This window comes from Sus scrofa, chromosome 13 (genome assembly GCF_000003025.6).
Source record: "Sus scrofa isolate TJ Tabasco breed Duroc chromosome 13, Sscrofa11.1, whole genome shotgun sequence".
Classification (NCBI taxonomy): Eukaryota; Metazoa; Chordata; class Mammalia; order Artiodactyla; family Suidae; genus Sus; species Sus scrofa.
This window is the reverse complement of record NC_010455.5, coordinates 81,280,551-81,306,742: the sequence shown is the minus strand read 5'-3', so window position 1 is coordinate 81,306,742 and position 26,192 is coordinate 81,280,551. Positions and strand designations below refer to the sequence as shown.

The window sequence follows — 26,192 nt, the reverse complement described above, 5'->3', positions numbered from 1 at the left end:
AGTACCTTCTCAGGAGACCTGAGTCCACAGTGAACCCAGGTGAGTCCTGAGACCTGGGCTTATTTCTCTGTTCCAAATGAACCTAGGAAGCTAACTCTTAAAGAACCATCAGTACCTACCAAGTGTAATAGTGAAGGTTTTGTTTTGTTTTGTTCTTTTAGCTTCACCTGCAGCACGTGGAAGTTCCTAAGCTAGGGATTGAACCTGCACCACAGCAGCGACCCAAGCTACTGCAGTGACAATTCCAGATCCTTAACCTACTGAGCCACAGGAGAACTCCATAGTGAAGGTATTTTTTAAAAACTCAGGTGGGGCAGAGGATGCAATGAGAGAAGTGTACCAACCTGCATCCTCTTTCTGATGGCACTGAAATTGGAACAGCCCTTGGGGAAAGCTGTGCGGGCCAGTCACTTTGCAATTGTTCATATTTGGGTATTTGGGGGGCATGCAATTCCACATCTAAAAACTGACTCCAGGAAAATCCACATCTGAAAATTGACTCCAGGAAAATGATCAACATTGCAGACAGAGGTGCAAATAGGTTCATCTAAGCATGATGTATTACCCTGAAAAAGAGGAAAGCAACTGGATACCCAACAGTAAGAGGAAAGCTGGGCCTGAGTCTCTGCTTAGACAGAATGCTATTCAGCACTAAATGTGGTGGTAATGAAGGGTTTTTAACGGATGGAAAAAAATCCATATAATTGGATGTTAAGTGAAAGGGGGAAGATAAAGAAAAGCAAGGAAAGCATGACCTTACTTTTGTTAAAAAACATCACAGAAAAAGTGCTGGCAAAATATCAGCAGTGGTTCTCGGTGGTGGGATTATAGGTGACTTTCTTCTTCTTCATGCTTTTCTATGCTTCCCCAGATTCCCATGAAAGGCGTGCATTACTTTTCTATTCAGGTGGAAGAGAAGTGTTTTCATTTACTTGGAAAATAAGCAGGACACAGTTTGCTCAAAGGTGACCAAGGCCCAGTTCTCACCAGGGCAGCCTGCCTTCTAAGAGGGCTCAGCAGAGGCTACAGGAGACCAACCACTGCTTGGAAGGGAGAAAAGTCTGCCGAGTGGAGAGCAGGTGGCACTGAGAGCCCTGCTGCCCCCTCTGTGGTCATCCCCACGCCCGCTGAGTGCTCTGTGCCGATGCTCTGGAGAGCCCCGCATTTGCAGTTCATCTGCCCTCTCACACAGGCTCAATGCTTAATTCCCATTTTACAATGAGGCCAGGTTTAGTAATTTATCAAAGACCTCTCTCTCTCTCTCTCTCTCTCTCTCTCTCACACACACACACACACACACACACACACACACTGAACAGTAGTTGTAGGCTAAAGCACAACTTTGTAATCTTGAATTTAAATACCATAGCCATGGGTTCCTGTTCAATATCACTGAGGACAGTGATAATATCACCAGCAGAAAGATCTTGGGGCCAGCACTCAGGGGACCTGGTTCTAGTCCCCACTCTGCCACCAGGGTGACTGCTGCTGTATGGCCAGCTCTTTATGCTTTAGGAATCAGGTTTTCCATGTGTTCAATGGAAGTGAGGATCCAGGCCCTACTATCTAGGATCTCAGAGAGGCCAGCCAAGGGCTAGAAGATGCCAACAGGGGCGGGGCAGGGGTGGGTTGCTGGAAGCCGTCTGAAATGGATCCAGAACTCCCCAAGAGGGAGGCAGTATTCCTGACTCAGTTACCTGTTCTTAATTTCAGCCTAGAAATACATGGGGAGCAAAAAGCCTTCATGTCCTAGTCACCCAGGTAAGTAGCTAATAATCATGGCACCATGCATGGAACATTCTCTGTATACCAGGTACCCTTGAACGTGGTCCCCCGGCACTGCCTCTCCCTGAGGCCTCACTACCCACCATAGGGCAGGGTCTGTTACTGCCATGATTTTATGGGGGAGGAATTCAAGGGAAGGAAGGCCAAGGATCTCTGGTCTGAAGAGGTTGAATCTTACATTAAGATGGGTCAGGCCAGGAGTTCCCGTTGTGGCTCAACAATAACAAACCCGACTAGTATCCATGAGGATGCAGGTTCAATTCCCAACCTCTGATCCTGCATTGCTGTGGCTGAGACTGTGGCCAGCAGCTGCAGCTCCAATTCGACCCTTAGCCTGGGAACTTTCATATGTCACAGGTGCGACCCTAAAAAGAGGAGAAAAAAAAAAAAAAAGATGGGTCAGTGGGTCAGGCCGACTCCATGTACTGTCCTCTACCCTCCGTGCTGCCATGTCCCTCCTTCCTTCCCCTACAAGTGACAAGCCTGGCAAGTGGGAGGGGCCAGGAGCCACCTGCCTAAGTCACGGAACCTGAATGAGTGGACCCCCAACTCAGCAGTACCTTTCCTAACATGCACGCAAAGATCTTCTTCAAGGAGCTGGGAAGGTCGCCAGGAGAAGTGATGGATAAGGGCCAACGGGGAAGCTCATTAGAATGGGAGCCGCTTCTGTGTCTGCCCTTAGGTCCTGCTTTCATTACTGGGGAAAGGCTTTTGTAAACCTCGCCACTGGGGCCCACGCTCCCTGGGAGTGCCCGCTCTCCTCATCTCGCGTTGTGAACCAGCGTTGGAGGCTTAGGCCTGGCAAAGGACCATTACTCACTTTTAATGAGACAGCTAGGGAAATAAATTGGCATATGTTAGTGAAATGGCTCATCAAGGTGAGTAATTATCTTCATGACTGGGGCAGTTTACCCTCGGATGAAGGGATTTGCATCTCCTCTCTCTCAGGGCTGCGGCTTTCCAGAACCAAGGCAGGAGGCCAAGGGGAACTTGACCGGATACCTCCACCTGTCCAGTCCTGCTCTTCAGCAAAGACTTGTCCCTCCCCAAGTTCCAAAGCACTTGTGGACAGAAACTGCACAGCTCATCATAGGGGAGAAGAAATAGTTTTATAATTTGTAGAGTGGTGTGTGTGTGTGTGTGTGTGTGTGTGTGTGTGTGTGTGGTGGGGATGACAGTCCAGCCACTTCACAGGGACTGTAGGAAAAGCCAGCAGGGGAGTTCCCATTGTGGCTCAGTGGTTAACGAATCCAACTAGGAACCATGACGTTGCGGGTTCGATCCCTGGCCTCGCTCAGTGGGTTAAGGATTCAGCGTTGCCGTGAGCTGTGTAGGCTGGCAGCTACAGCTCGGATTAGACCCCTAGCCTGGGAATCTCCATATGCCTCAGGTGCTCAGGTGCGGCCCTAAAAAGACAGAAGACAAAAAAAAAAAAGCTATCAGGAGCGGTTATGACAGGCTTTACTCATTGAAATTACCTGCTTCTTAGTCCTGAACCAAACTTCAATTAAAGTCCAGTATTTCCTCCTTTACTTTCTCATGCATTGATTAGCATTTAGTGATGTCCAGGGGTCTGTCACTGCCCACGTGTTTTCACATCTTATAAGGAAACTTCCTTAGTACTCTCTTGTCTATTTTATGAATATTGGTTTCATCTTCAGAGACAGATCATAGAGTCCTGGAGGTCGTTATAGGGGTGTCTCCTTGGCTTCCCTGCCCTGTGGAATCTGCTGCAGTTCTCAGGATGCTGGAAACGGTCACAGGGTAAGTTTCTGTCTGGTCTCTACATCAAGAAGCACGGGAAGCACCCAAGATTTGTGAGCAGGTGGCTGACGGTATTTCCTCTGAGCAGTGGCCACCAGGAGGCTCAGGGCTAATTCGCTGCCTGACCCTGGTTCATGGCATGCTCTGTAGGCCACCCTCACCCTTGACGCTGCTAGAGTTTTTATCTTTTATTTTGATTTTTTGTGTGTGTTAGACGGTAAGCTCCATGTGGGCAGGCCCACATCTGTTTTAATTCCCATCTACCTCCATTCCTAGTTTCCAGCACTATACCCGGCACTCAATAATCAGAGTGGATGAACCTCAGGTTTTGCAATCTTTGCATCTTTGCTCAGTACTTAAACCCTATTTGAAACAAAATGGGGATAATACACATATACCCACTTTAACTGTAATTCTCAGTTACTTGATAGGAATCAAATGATAATTATTCATCAAGTATATTGTTCATTATTAGCATGAATTTGTGGTGGTGTTGAGTCCCTGCCTCCCACTGGGGTCCTCTCCAGACACTCACCATTTCTGTCAATGGCGAAAGGCACATCTGTTGTGACGATTTCATAGTTGCAAATCTGGCTGTACTGGGGGGAGCAGTCCTCGTCGACAGCCTCCACCTGCAGGATGCTATCGTAGATCTTGCCCTCTGTCACCACGGCCTTGTAGGCTGGCTCTTTGAAGGTGGGAGCAAATTCATTGACGTCCTTCACTTGGATATGGACCACGGCCCTGGGACCACACACAGAACAGAAGAGATGGTGGTAAAGAAGGAATCACAACATCTCCCACACCTCCTAGGGGCCCAGGCCTGAGAGAGTGTGGAGAAACCTCAAGCCAGTCCCTGCGGCTGTGGTCCCAATACTCTGTTCTCCCTCCCATCCAGATCCCTCCGCCAGTCCTCGTCCCCATCCTCTGATGCTCTGAGATGATCCCCTGTCCCAGAGAAGCACTTGACCTGCCTTTGTTACCCAGCTTTAGGCAACACACTTCCTCTGGAGCATCTCCCCTCTCCCTCATTCATTTCTCCCCTAAACCACTCTTACTCCGAGTTAAGTGCTGAGCCAAACTCCATGTGAGACAGAGGTACAACCCTGAATGGAAAGTGCTGCCACAGAGAGAAGCACGTAGCCTGGCAGAAACCCAGGGAAAGGAACCAACTAGGTCTGCAGGGATGGAATGGCTCACGGAAGTCTTCCAGGAGGAAGTGACACATAAACTTAGTTCTTTTGGTAAAATAGGAATATCTTCAAGTGAAACAGAGAATAGAGTATTCCAGGTGTGGAAAGCGGCCCATGCTGATGCCTGCAGGGGTATTAAGGAACCGGTCAGCAGTCGGCAGGCCGAAGAGGCAGGGTGTGACCACTGCGCATGCGCATCTGAAGAGCCATGCTTGAATGAGAATTGTGGGCAGGGGTGGGAGGGGTCCAAGGAACTCAGCCTGGCCACTCACTTGTGGGACTTCTTCCAGGCGGTCACCTGGGGTCCTGCGCCACAGTCATAGGCCTGGATGATGAAGGTGTACTCCTTCTGCAGCTCACAGTCGATGGGGCTCTTGGCGCGGAGCCGGCCCTCTCCCGACGTCTTGTTGAGCACCACGGCCTCAAAGGGCAGCTCCTGGCCGTGGATCTTGAATGCACAAATTTCTCCTGCAGGATGGAAGGCAGAGAGTGGAGATCCTGAGAACTGCTGAACAGAGCTTCTACTGGACCAGATTTGCAAACCCCAAACCTCCAGGCCACTTCAGACCCAGACCAACACATTCATTTCCTGGATGGTAAAATGGAAATGTCACCCATCCAGGGTACCCAGCAGGAAAAGCAGGGGAGTCATCGTGCAGGGGAGCTGGCTGATTGCCCCAGTCTGCCACTTTTCCTAGTAGGCTTCCTGCTTGCCCTCTGCCCAGCCTGAGATGAAGGAATTTGCCCACTGTCAAAAGACGATTTCAGGAAAAAGGAGAGAAAGCCCAAAGCTTTCATAGTCTTTTGTTCTGTGACAACATCCTCACTTCTTTTTTTTCCTGGCCGTGCCTAAGGCATGTGGAAATTCCCAGGCCAGGGATCAAACCTGCTCCACAGCAGCAACACCTGAGCTGCTGCAGTGACAATGCCAGATCCTTAACCCACTGTGCCACAAGGGAACCCCCACATCCTCACTTCTTGAAAGTGTGCTCTGTGAAGCAGTGGCTTGGACAACATTTGGGAGCTTGTTAGGAATACAGACTCCCAGGGGTTCCCTGGTGGCTTAGCAGTTAAGGATTGTCATTGCTGTGGCTGAGTTTGGACCGTGGCCAGGGAACTTTGCGGCTGTGGCAAACAAAACAGAACAAATCAAAAAACCCAGACTCCTAGGTCCCACCCAGATCTCCTGAGTCAGGATCCATATCTTAATGAGGATCCCCAGGTGACCTGTTTGCTTGGTAAAAATATGAGCCACATTGCTCTGCTCTGTCCTTTACTCCTGGTTTAAACACCACCTGTTGCTGCAGTCCCCTCCCCCTCCCCCCTCCCTTCAGGTCTCTCACCTACCACTCCCCTATGGGGAAAGGGACAGAGGCCACTTGGAATTGCCATTTTCCCTCCAAACAGTGGGGGTGAGTCTCTGTGAGTTCCAGAATCCCCATGTAGCCAGAAAAGCCAACTTCTTAAAGAGCAGAACCTGTTGTGAAATGAGTGCATTTCTCTCCGTCAGCTGGGTTAATGTGTATTATAACTCTTTCTCTGTATTAGAATGATAAGGCCATGAAAATATCTTCATCTCAATTGATGGAAATTTCTTTCCCTTTCTTTCTTTCTTTCTTTCTTTCTTTCTTTCTTTCTTTCTTTCTTTCTTTCTTTCTTTCTTTCTTTCTTTCCTTTCTCTCTCTCTCTCTCTCTCTCTCTCTCTCTCTCTCTTTTTCTTTCTGTCTTCTGTCTTTCTAGGGCCCCACCCGTGGCATATGGAGGTTCCCGGGTTAGGGGTCCAATCAGAGCTACAGATGCTGGCCTACACCACAGCCACAGCAAGGCCAGATCTGAGCTGCATCTGCAACCTACACCACAGCTCACGGCAATGCTGGATCCTTAACCCACTGGGCAAAGCCAGGGATCGAACCTGCGTCCTCATGGATGCTAGTGAGATTCATTTCTGCTGAGCCACAAAGGGAACTCCAGAAATTTATTTTTTGAACATGGACTTTAAGCCCTGTAGTCAGTGTCCTGGGAAGTACTGAAGATTTGAGACAGTCTCTTTCTGTGTTGAGGGAGTTTATGGGCTTGCTGGGGAGATGATGTGTAAGTGTCCAGAAAGACCATTCATAGTGCAAAGGGACATGTGAATGCCATGTGATGTGGGCAGCAAGGGGTTCTGCCACAGGCTCCTGGGGTGTAAAATGCAGGCTTGAGCCCAAGGGCCTGACTCATAGCTCAGGTTTGCTACTTACTCCCTGATTTCATCAAATTATACTGTCTCTCTGGGTTTCGACTGTGTCACCTGTAAAAGAGCTCAGGATATAGTGTCACCAGGAGAACATTTACCTGACATGTCCCAACCCTGGTCTGACATTTTGCCCTAGCAGCACTGCTGGGACTGGGGTGAGGTGCCTATAGGGTACAGTTTAAGGCAGTCCTCACAGTCAGGGTGACCAGGCACTTTCCCAGCTGTTCCAAAGAACAGACAAGAGTGAGGAGAAGGGATAATATGATTGCATGCCCCTTCTGTGTCAGGCACCGAGCTTTGTACCTCTGCCCAGGTGATCTTGTTTAATCCTCACAACAAACCTGCAAGGTAGATGCTGTACACCAATTTGTACAAATTAACAACAACAAAAAGGATCAGAGGAGCTATTACTTGCTCAAGGTCATAGAGCTCAAGTTGTAAACGCCAGGTAGGGCTGAGTGCTAACCCCATATTCTTTCTGCCCCGCCACAAAGTCTCCAAGCAGCCCCGTAACTCCTAAGGGGACCACCGAGGGGATGCCCTCCAGGAATGTTCGATATTCCCATTCAAGCCTCACTTTTTACATATAGGAAGCCCCCATCTTACTTATAGGAAGCATGCCCTGATCTCTTACTAACAATGTTTTCTGAGATGGTCAATCAATACCAATTTTACCTTTAGGCTTTTGTTTTTTATTATTTCATCGATCCTCAATTTCATTATGAACACTCCATTTTCACTGCATTCCCTCCTAGCCATTTCTCAGATGTACTTGTGGAATAATAGGCAAGACAGACAGGGTGTTGGGTCAGGCTCTAACCAGAAGGCTGGTTCCTGCTCTGCTGCTGTTGCTCAGGCCTGTGCTGCCTCTGGGGCAAGGCCACCTCTGCAGCCTTCAGGGCAGGAGAATGGGTTCATCCCATCCTTAAGTGTCCTTTCTGCTAGGGTTGAAGGGATGGACTTCTGAAGTGCCTGTGGTGGAGTTCCATTCCAAGATCAAGGGTAATACAGGAGTACTAGCAGAAAATGTGCTCAGCCTGGTTCTGGGGTGTTCTCTGGAGTACCCAACTACTGCCATGATTCTGAAGTAAGAGATAGATGGGTCCCAGGCTGAGCAACTGGACTCTGTTCCCTGTGGACAGATAACTTCAAGATAAAAACTGCATCCTGCATGGATAAAAGATAAGAGACCATCTCTTTCTCATTCTTGGGGTCAAGGAGACCTTCGCAACTACACATTTACGGAAAGGTTCCTCAGGGGTCAGAGAAAGGAGGGGCACCAGACCGTAGTACATCCCGTCAACTTCCCAGAGACCCTCGTGCTGGAATCCATCCTGGCGAAAAGATGGACACGCACACAGGGGAAGACGCTGAGCCAGGCCGAGGGTGGGCTCAAGGCCAGACGGAGCAAGATGACTGGCCAGAGGAAGCCCAGGAGGACTGCCCCCACACAAGTGATTTAAACCACATCCAAAGCATGTGCCAGTCTCTTCCTTTCTTGCTCTTTCCCTCTCTCTGTACCCCCACCCTCATTGCTTGCCTGTGCCTTCTCCACCCCTTATCTTCTCTCCTCTCTTAATAACACTTACTTGCCTCACTACTCCTCAGTCTCTTTGCCAAATTCTTTCTCCAAAGGGACAAGTTTCGGGGACCTACATCAAGTGGTAAGAGTTCAGCGTTCTCACCACACAGCCACCTGGGATTGACTCGAAGGCCAATCAGACCATTTCTCTTTGAAAAGTCCAGTTAAACCTAAAATAAATGACAGTAATTTTCTGTTAGAGACATTTGATCACATTGAAAGTAGTTCTCAAGACTCAGAAAGCCTGAAGTGTCCTAGTGGCTCAGCAGGTTAAGGATCTGGCATTGTCCCTGCTCTGGCTCTTGATACTGCTGTGGTGTGGGTTCAATACCTGGCTCAGGAACTTCTGCATGGTGCAAGTGCAGCCAAAAAAAAAAAAGACTCAGAAAGCCTGAACAAGAGGAAAGGGGAGGAAGGAGGAAAAGGTGAAAGAGGAGATAGAGGGGGAGATAAAGTAAACCTATGGGTGACATATTTTCATCAAGCTCAACTCAATGGAACCAGTATTTTTTGAGAGCAGAGTAAGCGTGAGGCACTGTGCTGGGCCTGGAGACACAAAGAAAAGGACTTGGATACCTTAAGGCATAAAGATACCCCATGCTCAAGTCCTCATAACCTCCTAGGAGAGACAGTAAAGTTCACAGGGCCATGCCATGCTCCCTACGTTTGTAGTAGCTCAGAGGGAGATGGGACCCAGCCTCCTTCTAACAAAAACTAGAATTCATGTCACCCTCATTTATCTGACACTTGTGTTCTGGTTGCAAAAACATTCATTCACTTATTCATCGATTTGCTCACTTCATAAATGTTCATTAGGGACGATGCTCCCAGCCCTGGTGAAACAGTGATGAACAAAACCCACCCAGTCCGGGCCTACAAGCTGCTGGCCATCCAGTGGGGGAGGGAAATAAGGAATCATCATCCCCTTCCTTCACGAAGAATGGTGCTTGTGGTATGTATGCTGAAGAAGGGCTACCTGGTGCTGTGCAAGTTCTGACCCCGTCGGGCTGGGCAGAGAAGTCTAACCTAAGGCTGTGATGGCTGAGCTGAGGTCACAGCAAGAGGATGAGGGAGGCACCCAGGCCACGAGGGATGGAGCTGGGTTTCAGGTACAGGGGGCAGCACACCGTAGCACACAGGAGGGGAGCAGGGGTTGCAGAGGTCTATGTGGCAGGAGGGGCCATGGGCAGAGCCAGCTTCAGGGGTGGGCAACCTGAGAGGTATATGAGGGTCCCTGGCTCAAGAGGGCTCTGAGTGTGCTGTCGCCATGCTGAAATTCTTACTAATTTTATCTTCGAACTTGGGTTTTGTAAATGAAGTTGGCTGTTTGGACAATGGATCATGTCCCAGGCAGAGGTGGTGTGTGCCATACACATGCCTTCCTGTTCCTTGCTGTTCCCTGTCCCATCTGTAGCTAGGGTTCAGGATGACCCATGAGCAAGCATTCTGGTGGACCCAAGAGATGGGGGACTTTGGGGGGACCCAGTGAGAACAAGGTAAGCATATGACTACAACTAAATAATCAGTAATTGGGGAGCTGACAGCCCCAAGAGGCTACCCCTCCTGCTTGAACCAACATTGTTTTGAACACAGGAAGAAGGCAAAGATGTTTTGAGAAACATGATCATCCCTTGATAACTTGTTAAAATGACAAACTATTACATTTAGAATGGATAAGCACTGAGACACCCCACCCCCCTGCCCCGTACAGCACAGGGAATTACATCCAGTCTCTTGGAATAGAACATGATGGAAGATAATATGATGAAAAGACAAACACACACATATGTGTATATATATATATATATATATACACATATGTGTGTATATATATATGACTGGGTCACTATACGATACAGCAGAATTGGCACAACATAGTAAATCAACTTTACTTTAATAAAATAATAATAAAAAAAGAAAAAGAAACATGATCAACCAACCAAAGAACCTTGGCATATCCTTTCTTACTAGGTTATTTCCCCTTAGTAGCTAACAACTTTTACTGAAAATGATGACAGAGAGGAAAAGGAAAGATAAAACCATCCATTGTTCCTTTTGTTTTCACCCCATCCTTACTATCAGCAAGCCAAAGGCAGAATATGCACATATCAAGAAGTGATTATGGTTTGTGTGATATTTATAATGCTCTGGTGAAGAATTAAATGCATGCACATACATGGGCTAGGACATGCAAATTCTGTAATTTTCAGAGATTCAGCACAGCAGGTAACTGCTTTCCTATTTGCATTTAAAACTGGCATTAAGCCTTATAAAGACAGACTGGAAGAAATGTCCCAGGATCCAGTCTTGAGGAGAACTGATATTTAATACTGTAGTTCTGAGCATCTGTGTATTACACGTTGAACTGTCTTGATCTTTTACGAAGCCTGTTGCTAGAATTCGTTATTACTAATAAAGCACTGTAGTGGAGGGTGATGTATTTTTAAAATGGTTTCCATATAAAATATATCACGTTTAAGAACGACAAACACCATTGGATATCTCTTAAAATACGGCACAAACTTGGAGTTCCTGTCATGGTGCAGCAGAAACAAATCCGACTGGGAACCATGAGGTTTCGGGTTTGATCCCTGGCCTCACTCAGTGAGTTAAGGATCTGGCGTGGCCGTGAGCTGTGGTGTAGGTCAGCAGCTGTAGCTCCAGTTTGACCCCTAGCCTGGGAACCTCCATATGCCATGGGTGCGGCCCTAAGAAGCAAATAAATAAATAAATAAATAAAATATGGCACGAATAAACTTATTTATGAAACAGAAACAGACTCACAGACATAGAGTCTTGTGGTTCTCTACAAGTAAGGGAGGGAGGGATTGGGAGTTTGGGGTAAGCAGATGCAAACTATTATACATAGAATGGTCAAACAATAAAGTCCTATGGTTTAGCACAGAGACCTGTATTTAATATCCTGTGATAAGTCATAATAGAAAAGAACATAAAAGAATGTATATATGTCTGTATAACTGAATCACTTTGCTATACAGCAGAAATTAACACAATGTTGTAAATCAACTATACCTCAATAACATACAAATTTAAAAATTACTTTTAAAATCTTGTTTCCATTCTGCTTTCTTGGGTGGGAGAACTGTGTGCCAGGACCTGTGTGTGAAAGTGCTGTGCACATGAACTTTGGACTAGTGATGGGCTCTGTCTGGAAGTGGGGACAGCAGCATGGGGCTATCTCACAGTGGCTCTGGTCTCAGGTGGCTGAACTCAGTTTCACCAAGAGTCCTCTTGAGGGGCCAGCCCAGAAGATGAGCCCCAGTGCCTGGGTGGGCATGTGGGTCCAGTCCCTCATCACCCGCCTCCACCTCACAATTACCTTTTCCTTTGTAGTAACACACCTCCCATCACACCAGCAGAAACTGGTCTAGTTGTCCTTTAATTCTTCCCATAAGATTGTGGGGGAAATCAATGTTTGAATGAATGAGCAAACGAATGAATGAACAATTTTTTTAATTTTAATTTTTATTATAAAATGTGCTTATTTTTATTATAAAAATATGTAAAAGTTCCTTGGCCAGGTATCCAACCTGAGCCACAGCAGTGACAACATCAAATCCTTAACCACTAGACCACCAGGGAACTCCTGGAATTACTTTATTAGAATGCATATTTTCCCTAACCTTGAATACCATTGAACAATAGATCTGATTCGACTTTCCAGGTAAGGAAACTGAGTTTCAGGGAGAGTAAGTGGTTCACCAAAGGTCACTTTGATAATAAGGAGCAGATCAAGGACTGATATCGAGACACTTTGAGTCTAAATCCTGTGCCCTCTATTCTTTCCTGTTGCTTATCCCTGGGTGGGTGTGACATTCTAGGAGAGAGGTCTTCAAAATGTGATCCATGGACCTGTCAGGTCCCCAAGGCCCTTTCTGCAGGGTCCATAAATTCAAAATCATCATCCTATTAACACCAAGACGTTATATGTCTTTTTCACTGTGTTGACATTTGCACTGATGCTATAAAAGCAATGGTGAATAAAAGTACAGGTGCCCTAGTAGCACCTGACTGCATTTTACGTGACATACAGTCAGAGTAAAAAGAAAGAAAGAAGTAAGGCCAACTTCACTTGAGAACGACTTTAATGATGCAGTAAATGCTACCGATTTTATTAAATCTCGACCCTTGAGTACAAGTATTTTAATAGTCTGTGTGACAAAATGGAAAGTACACATAAAGCATCTTTGTAGAGCAAAGTATGCCGGTTCGCCTCTAGGAAAAGCATTTGTGTGATTTAAGTTGAGTGAGAGCTGAACTAGGACTTTTTTGTAGAGTAAGCTGTTTTTCCTGAAAAGAATGATTGACAGAAAAACTATGTTTATTCAAACGTGAGTGTGTGGCAGACTTTCTTTCAAAGGAAGCCTGTCACTTCAAGGAAAAGAACTCGCAGCATTTGTTGCCGATGCTAAATTTGAGGCTTCAGTTTTGGAAAGTCTGTGTCTGCCACCACGAGCCGGACAATTTGCCAATGCTTTAATACTTTTCTGATGAAATGAGTGTGATATGTGACTGTTGTTGTATAATGACATAGGTCAACTTTGGAAACAACCATAAGTCAGTATCTTCTAAGTGACCAGTGCATATAGTTAAGGAGTTACATATGTTAACCTGTAATGTGTTTGTTATTGTGATTTTTTTTTTTTTTTGCCTTTTTTTAGGGCTGCACCTGCAGCATATGGAGGTTCTCAGGCTAGGGGTCTAATCCGAGCTGCTGCCGCCAGCCTACACCAGAGCCACAGCAACTCGGGATCTGAGCCATGTCTGTGACCTACACCACAGCTCACAGCAAATCCAGATCCTTAACCCACTGACCGAGGCCAGGGATCCAACCTGCAACTTCATGGTTCCTAGTCGAATTCGTTTCCGCTGCACCACAACGGGAACCCCATGTTATTATGATTTTTAAATAAACTAATAAATAAGCATTTGAAAGTTTCTCAATTTTAGATTCTACTACAGTAAACATCAATAGATAAAACCCCACATAGACGAAAGATCTTTAGGGTCATTAGCAATATAAGGGCATAAAGGAGTCATGAAACCAAAAAGCGTATCATTTACCAACCACAGTTTCCACCCAGATCATGATTCCTTATCTTATTCCTGATACTTGAAACATGATCCACCACCTCTCAGAAAACTCCCAATCTCAGAGCAATTCAATTTTCTCTGCACTCACAGCTGGGGCATTTGTAGTGAGAGTAACCAGGCAAAGCTCAATGCCCACAGAGTGCTGGGGGCAGGGGGACCTCACTTCTACACATTCATCCAAGCACTGACGGTTAACATCTGGCTCTGGAGCCAGATAGGCTGGGCTCAGATCCTACCTCTATTCACTACCCATGTCACCTTGGGCAAGTCACTTCCCTCTCTGTGTCTGTTTTCTCATGTGAAGTAGGATGATATTAGCAATAGCTACCTCGTAGTGCTGTTGGTTGTTGGAAGGACTAAATGAATTACTGTAAGCAAAGCACTTAGCAAGGCTTGGCATGGAGTATAACAAGGCCTGGCACAAAGTACTACATAATACAATTCCATATAATGGCAGTAAGTACCCTCCTCACTGTCACTATATGGAAGAAAAGCCGCATACTTCTGGCAAACACCCTGTTCATGTCTGAGAACGGAAGACGCCAGATGTGGAGATCATTTCACCATCAGAAATATTTTGAGGAGTTTCCATTGTGGTCCAGCAGTAAAGAAACCAACTAGTATCCATGAGGACATGGGTTCGAACCCTGGACTTGCTCAGTGGGTTAAGGATCTAGCATTGCTGTGGCTGTGGCCTAGGCTGGCAGCCACAGCTCCAATTCAATTGCTAGCCTGGGAACTTCCATATGCTGCAGGTGTGGCCCTAAAAAAAAAGCCCCCCCCAAAAAAAAAATAGAAATATTTTGAATGTATGTCACATGTGCCATTAAGAAATAGTCTGGCTCCTTGAAGCATCTCACACTTATTCAGCCGCAGCATACATATTTTTGCTTTCCTGAATATTGTTGGCCAACAACTGCATACTACACATTTGCAAAATCTCATCCAGGGCCTGTACAGTATTGAAGGGGTGGGGTGTTGCTTCTCTGTTTGATTTTGCTCATTACAATGACCAGAGTTTGCTAATGGCCTTGAATGGGCAGGAGTCAAGGGTGCTAAATGTCCCCCTCTGAGCAGGTGAGTCTTTGCCTCCAAGAATCTTACCTACTGTAGCATCCCCTTGAGCAGCACTGTACCCCACGCATGCAGCTAGTCTTGCTGGAGAAAACACTAGGCCAAGTTCACCACCCAGGTTTGAGGAAAAGGATAGATCTTGCCAAGGATTCTCCTCCAGATTGGTGAGGTCCCTCCAGATGGAGGATGGTACTATCTGCTACCAGCTGCACGGTCTGGGTCTGTCCTCCCAGTGTACATACTTAGCAGGCAGGGAACACCAACTATACCGCCACAGGGCTGGGCAGAAGGATTTCTTAAAGTGTATACTACACCTCCACACAGAGCCATCTGTAGTCACTTTAGGTGTAATAAAATGGGAAAGGACAAATGCTAATCACACCATGAGGTAATCATGCTCAGAATATCAAATCAGGGCTGAATTGAGAAATCTATACTGTAAAAAAAAATTGATTTTAAACCCTGCTACTTCAGATAAAAGCTTGAAATTTCCAAAAGTAGAAAGCTAATGGGAAAGGTCCAATGGAGTGTTCTTGAACTTGGTTGCTCCCTCATGTGTCTGGGTGGCAGGGAGATCTCAGACAGGCCAACCAACACAGGCAGGTGGCCTTGGTCTGACTCCCAGCTCTGCTCTTCTCAGCTGTATGACCTTGGGTGGTTCACGAGTTCCTCTTCATTACAACTCAGGAAAGAGCCATGCCTAATCCTGAACATACCGTGAGGCTGCAATGACATACTAAATGTGAAAGAACTTCGGGAAGCATAAAGGTCTATCTACCTTTTATTATTACAATTACAATAAATCCTGCCTCAAAGCCTGCATAGCTAGAAATGTATTGGCAACTTACTTTGTTTCTATTAGAAACCAAAGGTGGGGGTAGGGGGTGTCAGCATTTACAGCTTTCTGTCTACTTAGTATTGAGCAAAAATAAAACACACTCTTTAACTTAAGAAGTCATTTTCATTTTCCTAAAGCTTTGTGCTGAGATCAAAATCCCCCTCCTTTTGGGAGATGAACACAGCACTGTTATTTTGTTGCTGAAAAACCAAAGAAGACAATGCATTTTTCCTCCATTAGCAATATTGTTGAAAGAATAAATGATGTAGCAGCTAATGTATATGCGAGAGACCAGGAAAGGCCCCCCAGGGCTCAGGTAGTCACCATCCGGTGGAAGAGATGTCGGTCGGTCATATGGTCCGGCTGTGCCCATGATCTGGAGGTTCAGGACTCCAGGTCCAAAAATGTGCGGTAGTCATCATTCACTCAGTAAATCTTCCCTGGCCATAAATAATATAGTAAGAAGAAGAATGCAAGTAATAATAAGGTGTAAAATTCACTGTAACTCACATTTATTGGGTGTTTACAATGAACCAGACACTTATTTAGGACTACAGCGAAAACGAGTGGCCTGCTTCTCTGCATGTGCTGACCTGCCTGGCCAGGGATGGGAGGTTTGGGTGAACCAGAGAGACCAGCTCTGTTTTCATGGACAGGAAAAAGAGGCAGATGCACAAAGAAGTGAATGCAGGAAAGTACTGTTGAGGCTGCGGTCGATGTCTGTTCTGGGTGCTGTGAGAATACAAATGATGAGGAATCAGTCAGTCGCACCCCTAAATACTCCCAGAATCAGTTGTGGCTGTGGTGTAGCCCCTCCAGAGGAACACTGTACCTGCAAGGAAGCAAGCTTTTCAGCCTAAGTAACTCTGCTGAGACACGAGTTACTGTTGAACACTTTCTCTTTACCACCGTGTTTCAGTGCTTCTCTTTCCAAGAGAAGGTTAGTATAGGGCAGTGCCTAAGACTTGAGTAAACCTAGATTCGAACCCGGACTCTTCACTTGCCTTCTCTGAAACTCCAAGAAAGTCCATCGTTCCCATACCTCCATGTCCCCATATGACAATCAGAACAGTATATTTTCTTTCTGAAGCTGAGAATTTACTCTGGCACCATCTGGGTTGAGAGATTTGTGTAACACTATGTAATTGAATTCTCCCCACAGCTGTATGAGGGAGTCGGCAGAAAGTGATGGCAGCACATCAAATGGCCTCTTTTCTGGTTCCACCACTGTGACCTTACCTGTGTTAGTGACCCTTAGCCTCCTGCTGACCTCATTGGCTGAACCCAGGTGCTGCAATTAGGGTCAGATTGTAGGTAAGAGGAGGAAGGGAGCAAGGCAACTGCATTGAGCAGGACAATGACTATGTCTATAATGGCTGGATTTTTAATCATTGACAAGAGAGTGTTTTAAGCCCTGGGTCTCAAAAATTACTTCTTGGATTACCGGATGGGAATAAATACTTTTCCCTTTGCCAAGCAGGAATGTGGATGTGTCAAATAAGGGTAGAGAATCTTATTTAAAAAATGAAGGGGAAAAAAAGCCACGAAGGGGTCTTGTCGGCCCGTAACTGTTGGGTGCTGGTGAATCAGACACACTTCATAATCATTACCCTGGACTCTATCTCAGCTAACTCTTTTTTTAGGGAACATATGGATGTTGAAACAGCAAGAAGAGTGAAAAAGTCCCATACAAATGCAATGGCTCTTTACTGCTATCCAAACATCTGTATTAACAACATTTTTGTAAGGATCTACTTCCTGTGACAAGGGAATCATACTAGGTACTGAGGTCCCCAGAAGCCTAAGGCTCTGTCTTTACTCTCCTGGGGCGCAAGATTATATTTCAGAAATAGAAGCTATATATTGGACCAAATAAATTAGGTATGAGTAAATAAATTAAAGGTGTTTGTGGTTAATGAGTGCTAATAAGTTCTCAAGATATAGAGGCTGAATAGTGCAGCCTCCTCAATTAACCAGAGGAAGACCTAATAATATTCAAAGAGAGTTGGTACAAATCATGCTGATAGCTAAAATCTTTAAAATCTCTTTCTGTCCCCCTTTCCTCTGTGTGCAGACAGGGGCCACACACTTAACCTCAAGACTGAATCAGTCAGAGGTTCAAACCCAGATTTTTTTAAAATTTATTTTTGCCCTCTACCTTATTCTGATTTTTCTCTGATCTACAGTGTCTTTCAGACTTGGATGGACAAAGGGGTAAAGCTTCTCTCCAAAGAATAACCTGTCGAATGCTCTACTCTGCACTTTTCAGCATGGAAGCCACTAGTCACAATGCAGCTCTTGAGCACTTGAAATGTGGCTGGTGGGGCTGAGGAATTGGATTCTTAATTTTATTTAATTTTTATCACTGTGAATGTAAATTTAAGGACAGATACTCAATATAATTACTGGGAAACTTTTGAGTATGTTTTGGTACGGATTTAAAAGGCTTTTAGGAGTTCCCTTGTGGCTCAGCGGGTTAAAGATCCAATATTATCACTGCAGGGGTAGGGTCACTGCTGTGGCACAGGTTTGATCCCTGCCTTGGGAACTTCCACAAGCTGCAGGTGCAGCCATAAATAAATAAATAAAGACTTCTACATGAAGAAAAGAATGTGAAATTCTCATTAGCTTTTCTATTTGATAACACATTTAAATCACAATATTAGGTATTTTGGGTTATATAAGATATATTAGTAAAATCAATTTTACCTATTTATTTTTACTTTTTTAGTGAGGCTACTAGAAAATAGATAGTATGTATGTTCTTGAATTATGTTTCTGTTGGACAGTGCTGCTCTACATTATTAATAATATGCATCATTGAAGGCTAATTTTTCCATAAAAATAAGTATAAAGTAGAGAGATGTTCTAACTACAGATTGTTCTGCTTTAATGTTGATTTTTATTTCTTAGCATGATCCCTAATATTTAGGAGATTGCTCCAACTTAAAAAACAGCCCATTTGGCCCTCTTTGGATGATTAAGCCAAATTTAGCTCAAGTTCCCAAAGTGCTGATTGTTAGGCCTTGAACTGGCATTGCCTCTTAATGACTGCTCAGGTTGTATTGTTATAGGACCAAAAGTATTTTGAAATTTTAATGACCTTGAATATTTAAATAATAGCACATTGGTCATGTATGCAAATTCAAATACATGTACTGACAAACAATTTTTATTAATTACCAGCTAAGGCAGAAGTCTTTTGGCAAGAGAATTCTAGTTTGTAATTTACTTAGTCACTAGAATTGAGAATGTAGAATCCTTTATAAAGAAAATTTTATTTTTATAAAAGAGATTTAATAATATTCCATTTGCATTCTATTAATACTGAAATAATAATTTTGTTTGTTTGTTTGTTTTATCTTTTCTAGGGCCACACTTGCAGCATATGGAGGTTCCCAGGCTAGGGGTCTAATAGGAGCTGTAGCCGCCAGCCTATGCCAGAGACACAGCAACTCGGGATCTGAGCCGTGTCTGCAACCTACACCACAGCTCACGGCAAATCCGGATCCTTAACCCACTGAGCAAGGCCAGGGATCGAACCCACAATTTCATAGTTCCTAGATGGAGGCATTTACCACTGAGCCACAATGGGAACTCCTGAAATAATAATTTTATAAAATAATAATTATATATCAAACAAGTCATATTCTGTCAATATTCTTATTGTACTTTTTCCAATTAGAATTATTCAGAGCCACACAAAATGTAATGCATTGGGCTCATTTCTCTGTAAATAAGGGGAGAGAACACTTGAGACTGTAAAATCTACAAGTAAAGGGGCCTAAGGTGTTCTGCTTCTGATGCGGGTTCCTAACACAGACTCTCACAACAACACCTATAGTCCTGAGAAAATACCAGCCCTCCCTCAAAAAACAAACAAACAAACAACAACAACAACAAAACCCACGAAAAACCTAAGGGTCTGGAGAGTGATTAAAAATAGGCAGATTTTAGAGAACAGTGGAAAATCAGAGGACGCTATCAACACTGGGTGATTTTCTGTTTTTTAAATTATTTTTTAAAAAATTGTGGAAAATATATATAACAAAATTTAATGTCTTAACCATTTCTCCCTGTGAATTTCAGTATTACTAAGTACATTCATGAGTTTTCTGTTTTGATTCTTTGCCTTGAAGTCAGCTATGGCCCTGGTGGGGCAGAGGGGCTAAAACTCTGATAGAAAGCCTGTTGTATTTCTATCCAGGTTCACAGGAATCTGGAGTGGGAGGAAGGAATTTTAGAGTGGAGTGAGCCATGGAAGGGGAAGCTTAAACTCTATGAGTAAACCTCACCCAAGTCTCTAGTTGGCCTCAGAATAACGCATGTGGGGGCAGACGGAAAGCCATCTGCACAGAGATCTGAACTGCTGCCCACAGCAGGCAAGAGAGAGTTTATAGTTTGGGTTGAACTAAGTTAATTGCTTATTAAAACAAAACACCACCAATTTTTGAAGGGCTATGACAATCCAGAGTCCTCTTGAAATAACATTCAAAACCACCAGGATGCAATTCAAACTTACTCATAACATGGTCAGGAAAATGTGGCCTTTTCTCAAAAACAGGGACCAACCCCAAGATAACTCAGCTATTTGCATTCTCTAACAAGATCATTAAGTTCTTATAAGGTATGTAAGGCTATAAAAGAAAATATGTTTATAATTAATGAAAAGACAAATACAGGAAAAAGAATCAAATACAAATTCTATAACTAAAGGAGATAATATTTGAAATAAATTATTCACTGATGGACTTCATGGCAGAATGCAGATGACAGAAGGAAGGTCAATGGATGTATGACAGATCAATATAAAAGTAGCCAACCTGAGGAAAAGAGAGGACAAAATTAGAAAGAATTACACAGAGCCTGGTCAACAGTGAGAAATATGAATTAGAAAGAGAAAAATATTGAAGAAAAATATAATCTCAGGGACCTATGGGTTGATGTCAAAAAGCTAACATAACAGGTAATTGGGGTCATAGGAAAGAGAGGAGATGGAGAATGAAGCAAAAATAATAGGCAACGAAATAATGGCTGAACACTTTCCACATCTGGTGAATGACATATATTTACATGTTCAAGAGGCCAGTAAATCCCAAGAGGACTAAAGATGAGTAAAACCACACTTATGCACATCAAAGCCAATGAGAAAGAGAAAGCAGCCACAGAAAGATGACATTTGATACAGAGGAACAATGATTACAATGTCTGTGAACGGATCATGACCATGGAAACTAGAAGGCTGTGGAACAACATCTTTAAAGAACTAACACCATAAAACAAAAAACGAAAACAAACCACCCTGTCCATCTATCATTTTATAATAAGGGAAAGTAGCCTTCAAGAAGGAAGGTGAAATGAAGACATTTTTAGATTATCTCCACTAGACTGGGCCTACTAGAAATGTGGAGGAATTTTTTTCTGGCAAAAGAGAAATGATATTGGGGAAAACATGGGTCTTTGGGGATGAAGGAAGATCAACAGGAATCATAAATCAGCGTAAATCCAAAAGATAATTTTCCCCTACTAATTTGCTTAAAATATATATTTTTAAAGTACTCTTTAGAGCAAAATTATAACATTGTCTGTGGGGCTTATATATAGATGCAACACACACATGACTGCTGTAGCACAAAGGATGACAGGAGAGGGCTGGTTAACGAACTGATATGGTTGCAGGTTTTCTGCTGTTTGCATGAAGCTGTAAAGTAACAATTCTAGGATGGCTATGAAAATTTATAGATATAGATAAAGAGCAAGTAGCCACTAAAAAAATGAAAAAAGGTATAGCCAAACTCAACAGATAAGTGAAATTCTAAAGAATATCCAAATAATCCCAAAGAAGGCAGGAAAGGGGCAACAGAGAAACAAGCATCATAGGCTAAACAGAAGACGAATAATAAAATAGTAGATTGAACTCCAATCATATCAATCATTATAGTAACTATTCCAATAAAAAGGCAGATGTTATCAGAATGGATAAAAACAGAAGACCCGGCTATAGTCATGTTGTCTATAAGAGATGCACTCCAAATTAAAAACACAGATAGGTCAAAAGGAATGGGTGAGAACGAATCCAGTACAAATAGCAGGTGTTGGAAGACTGAAGCAGCTAAATTCTTATCAGATGAAACTGATAGCAAACAGAGATTATTGCTAAAGAAGGACTTTTTTAACTGTAGAGGGAAGACGTAGTGATCATAAAAGCATATGCACCTAATTATAGATCCCCCAAAACACATGAAGTAAAAATGGAGAGATTTAAATGGAGAAGTAGACAATTTGACAACCACAGTAGGAGGATTCCAGTAAGGGAGAGAACAACTAGACAAAAAACTATCAATAAAGTCATAGGTAATCTAAATAACACTATCAACTGTTCCAGCTGCTATTTATAGAACACTACATTCAACTGCAAACTACTCATTCACTTCAACCTCACATGTCATGTTCACAAAGACCATATGCTTTCCAGAAAACAATGCAATCAAGGAAAAGGCTGAAATAGAAATCTGTTCTCTGATCACAATGGGATTAAATTGGAAACTGCTAACATTTAACGGTAAGAGATCTGGAGAAATAGGTATTTGGAAATTGAACAATACACATTTAAACAGTATGTGAATCAAAGAAGAAATTGAAAGGGATATTGGTAAACGATTGGAGCTGACGATAATATGGAAACAATTTATGCAGATGCAGATAAATCTGTGCTTAGAGAGAAATTTATAGTGTTAAGTGCGCATGTTATAAAAGAAAAAGATCTAGGAGTTCTCGTTGTGGCGCAGTGGTTAACAAATCCAACTAGGAACCATGAGGTTTCGGGTTCGATCCCTGGCCTTGCTCAGTGGGTTGGGGATCTGGCGTTGCTGTGAGCTGTGGTGTGGGTCGCAGACGTGACCGGGATCCTGCGTTGCTGTGGCTGTGGTGTAGGCCGGTGGCTACAGCTCCTATTAGACCCCTAGCTTGGGAACCTCCATATGCTGCAGGAGTGGCCCTAGAAAAGGCAAAAAAAAAAAAAAAAAAAAAGAAAGAAAAAGATCTAATATCAAGAAGGTAGGAAAGAGAAGAGTCAGGTAAATCCAAGGTAAGTATATTTTTAAAACTCTATTGATTATTATCATATTTAAATCCTATTAAATAATTCAATAATTTTTATAAAAAGCCCTTCCCCCATAGAAAACTCCACTCTAGGCCAGGATTGTTTCATTAGAAAATTAATTCTACCATATATCCAAAGAAGAAAAACACCAACCATACATGACTTGTTTATAGGAAATAGAGGAGGAAGGAACATCTCTTTTTAAGGCGCTGGTATGACCCCAATACTAAAGCCTGATACAGACATCAACAGCCATTGTGAGTAAAGGAAATTACAGACCTCTACCTGTCATGAACATAAACACAAAAATCCTTCATAATATACTAGCAAATTTAACCCCATTCTGTAATAAAAAGGACTATGACTAAGTAGAACTTATCCCAGAAATGCAAGATCCAGTCAGTGTCATTCACTGTATTAATGGGATAAAGGAGAAAAACCACAGGGTCTTGTCAGTAAACATAAAAAAGACTTTGCTGAAATTCAACACCTGCAGGTAATAAAATCTCCCAGTAAACTAGAAATAGAAGAAACTTGTTCAACCTGATAAAGGGCATTCGTGATTAACCTACAGCTATCATAGTAATGATAGAATATCAAACTCTTTCTTCTTAAAATCAGAACAAGGTAGGAGGACTGCTGTCCTTTCTGCTATAATACAGAGACAATTACTGATTATCCAATATGGACATCAAAATTGATTTGCAATTTTGATTCCTGAGTGTTTATTTTATGCTAGGTACTGTGCCAGTGGCTGTAGAGCAACTCTTTGTGCAAGTAGCAATGAGAAGACTGGAGCACAGAGAGGTTAAGAAACTTCCCCAATGTCACAGAGTACCCATAAGGCAACATTTACATTCAGATGCACCCGTCCTCAGAGTTGGCCTCTCATCTCAACCATCTTCTAAATAGTATACTAATAGGTATCATTATAGGAATCTGGAGGTAGGGAAAGCCTTTGCGTCTGGCTTCTTCATACACTCTCCTCCCACAGGCCCAGAGGCAAAAACAACTGCTGACACTGGTCCACCAGGGACAGAGCAGGCACAGGCTAAAAGGTAGGTGGTTTCCAGGAGATGCTAGAGAGAGCCGCTGCCTGATTTATGCATCTCCATCAGAGACGCCACGCTATCCATCACCAGCTATATTCAAATCACAATGGTATTTTGCTACTCAAAGTGAGTCTAATTTGCTCATTTTCATTATTTAGAGGCAGTTAATTAAAAATCCAGCCGATATTTATTTTGCTCCCTTCACATCACCAGTGATTTCTTGCTGCTGTGCTTTCACGGCATTACAGTTTTATGACTTGCCACGGCCTGTAGTGGGTTTCTTATGGTTGTGTCTCCCATTATTTTAATTTCAAGCAAGACATTAAACCGCTGTGTTAAGAATTTCAGCCACTGCTGGTGAAGCGTGAGGAACAACTGCGGTGCTCATCTTAATACAGAGAGCAGGCACTACTGGGTTATACGCCAGGGAGTGGACCCTGGTCCCTTCTACAAGGAGAATGGAGGGAGGGGCTTGGCTTTGGGACAAGCAAAGGATTGACCTCAAAGTTATACCAGCTAGAAACTGACAAGCTTAACCCTATTTCCATCCAGCCATTTCATTATCACCTAACGATGGAGAAGGATGCCAAAAAGTGGCCTGTGTCAACAGTAATGTTTCACCAAAGGTAAAGTTTTATTTCTTTGGAGGCATGCTAATTTTGCAATTCACTCTATAAAATATCTCGATATCTCTGAATATGAAATTAATGTTTATCTTTGCCTCTTCGAGTAGAATTAATATTCTGAGAAAATGTGACATGCTTATCTGTCATGCTTGGCGAGGGCCACTTCAGATAGAGAGAACTTCTGCTCTGAAATTGCTGGGTGAAGGTTAAAATATCAGAGAGTCAAATGGCAACTAATGCATAATCTGGAAATTAAGAAGGAAGGAAAAAAAAAACACTAACAAGTAAGTTTTTGCAGTTTATTTGCAAATAGGAACCTGTGGAAACAGAAAGGCTTGAAAGCTGCCCAACTGAGAGGTTAGTAAGCAGCTGCTATTACCACCAGCAGCCTTTGTTCCTAAGCAAATGAGGCATCTTAGTTGTTTCTGAGGTCAGCTAACAAAGTATCTACCAGGAGAACTCCTATACACGCTTCAAAACCCAGTTTTAAAGTATTGCCTTCTTTGAGGAGACGGCTCTGGCTTCTCAGGCTGAGATGGGCACCACTTCCTTGGTGCTCCCTCTCTGCCCCAAGCTTCCCCACCTCCCTGCACTTTTCCTCCTGCCTTGGCAATTGTTTCCACACATCTTTTTTCCCTATGGAGCTTCTGAAGGCAAGAATCTATACTTATCTCCCTGACTTTACTGCTTAGCTTAAGGCCTGACTTAATATAAGTGCTTAGGGAGGAAAACTGGTATGATGGTTAAGGCTAGAGTCTTTGGAACCAGCATGACTTGGCTTCAAGTACCAGCTCTAACATTCCTAACTCTGCGAACATGGGTGGGTGAAATGCGTTAACTTCTCTAAACCTCAATCCTCTCATCCATACAATGGGAATAACAACAGAACCTATACATTGGGCTCTTGTCAAGTATGAATCACCAAGGTAAAGAGCAGAAAGCACTGACATGGAGAAAGCGCATGCTAAATGTTGGCAACTGCCCACATCAGTGGTAGCACCTTTGCCCTGAAGCTGAAACTCATTTTTTTCTAATTTCAACCTCCCAGGAGAGAAAGAGCCTCAGAGAAGGTCACTATCCAAGAGAGAGAAAGATCCCAGCAAGGCCGTCTCTAGGACCCCACCTCCAGGTTTCTCTTTGCCAGTTGTCAAGCTCTTTCCTCCTTCGCCCAGTCATTTCAAGCTCCTTCACTCAGTCATTTCAAGTCTCAGACTCCCACTTGCTTCTGGGACTCTGTTCCATGATCCATCTCTGGTGGGCTGCCATTCCAGGTGCCAGGACTCCTCTAATGCCTGATGCCCTCCCTGAGCTCACCTTGTGGCTTCTTCTGAGCTGGATACACAGCTGCATCCTTCCCAAATCCACTGGGCCCTGAGCATGCTGCCTGCATGATCTTACAAACAACTCACTTCCAGAAGGTAGGTATTCACCCCATTTTACAGATGAGTCGACTGAGGCACAGAGCAACCAGGTGACTTGTTCAAGGTCACACTGGGCCATGTTTTCCTGGCTCTGGTGCTCAGGCTTTACACCAAGCTGTCCCCTTGTACGGCACAGCCTCTGAAATCGATCAACAACTTGCAGGTATAGAAGACCTCGCATTTCCACACCTTGACATGTTCTGCCCACAATCCATATCTTGTACTGAAGTTCCCAAATGTTCAGGTGGGGAACCCCAAAGGGGCAGGGGCATATTTTAAATGTTTAATTCAAGTTAAGGCAAGTGTCAGGAAAATCCATATTTCCAGCTGCAGAAGAAAGAGAAATGGCAGCCCAATCGATATTACAGAAGTATATGGACTCTTTTACTGTTCTATCAATTCTT

At 43.7% G+C, this 26,192-nt stretch overlaps 1 protein-coding gene across 1 annotated transcript in view; it reads right to left on the bottom strand.

Annotated features, from left to right (window-relative positions):
- The window catches only part of CLSTN2 (calsyntenin 2), a 672,110-nt gene that overhangs the window by 154,606 nt on the left and 491,312 nt on the right, over positions 1–26,192 (bottom strand). The window contains exons 3-4 of the mRNA XM_021071127.1: positions 5,015–5,210; positions 4,085–4,293 (exon numbers count right to left, since the gene is read on the bottom strand). Of these exons, the coding sequence (XP_020926786.1) occupies positions 4,085–4,293; positions 5,015–5,210 (405 nt within the window). The remainder of the gene's footprint in view (positions 1–4,084; positions 4,294–5,014; positions 5,211–26,192) is intronic.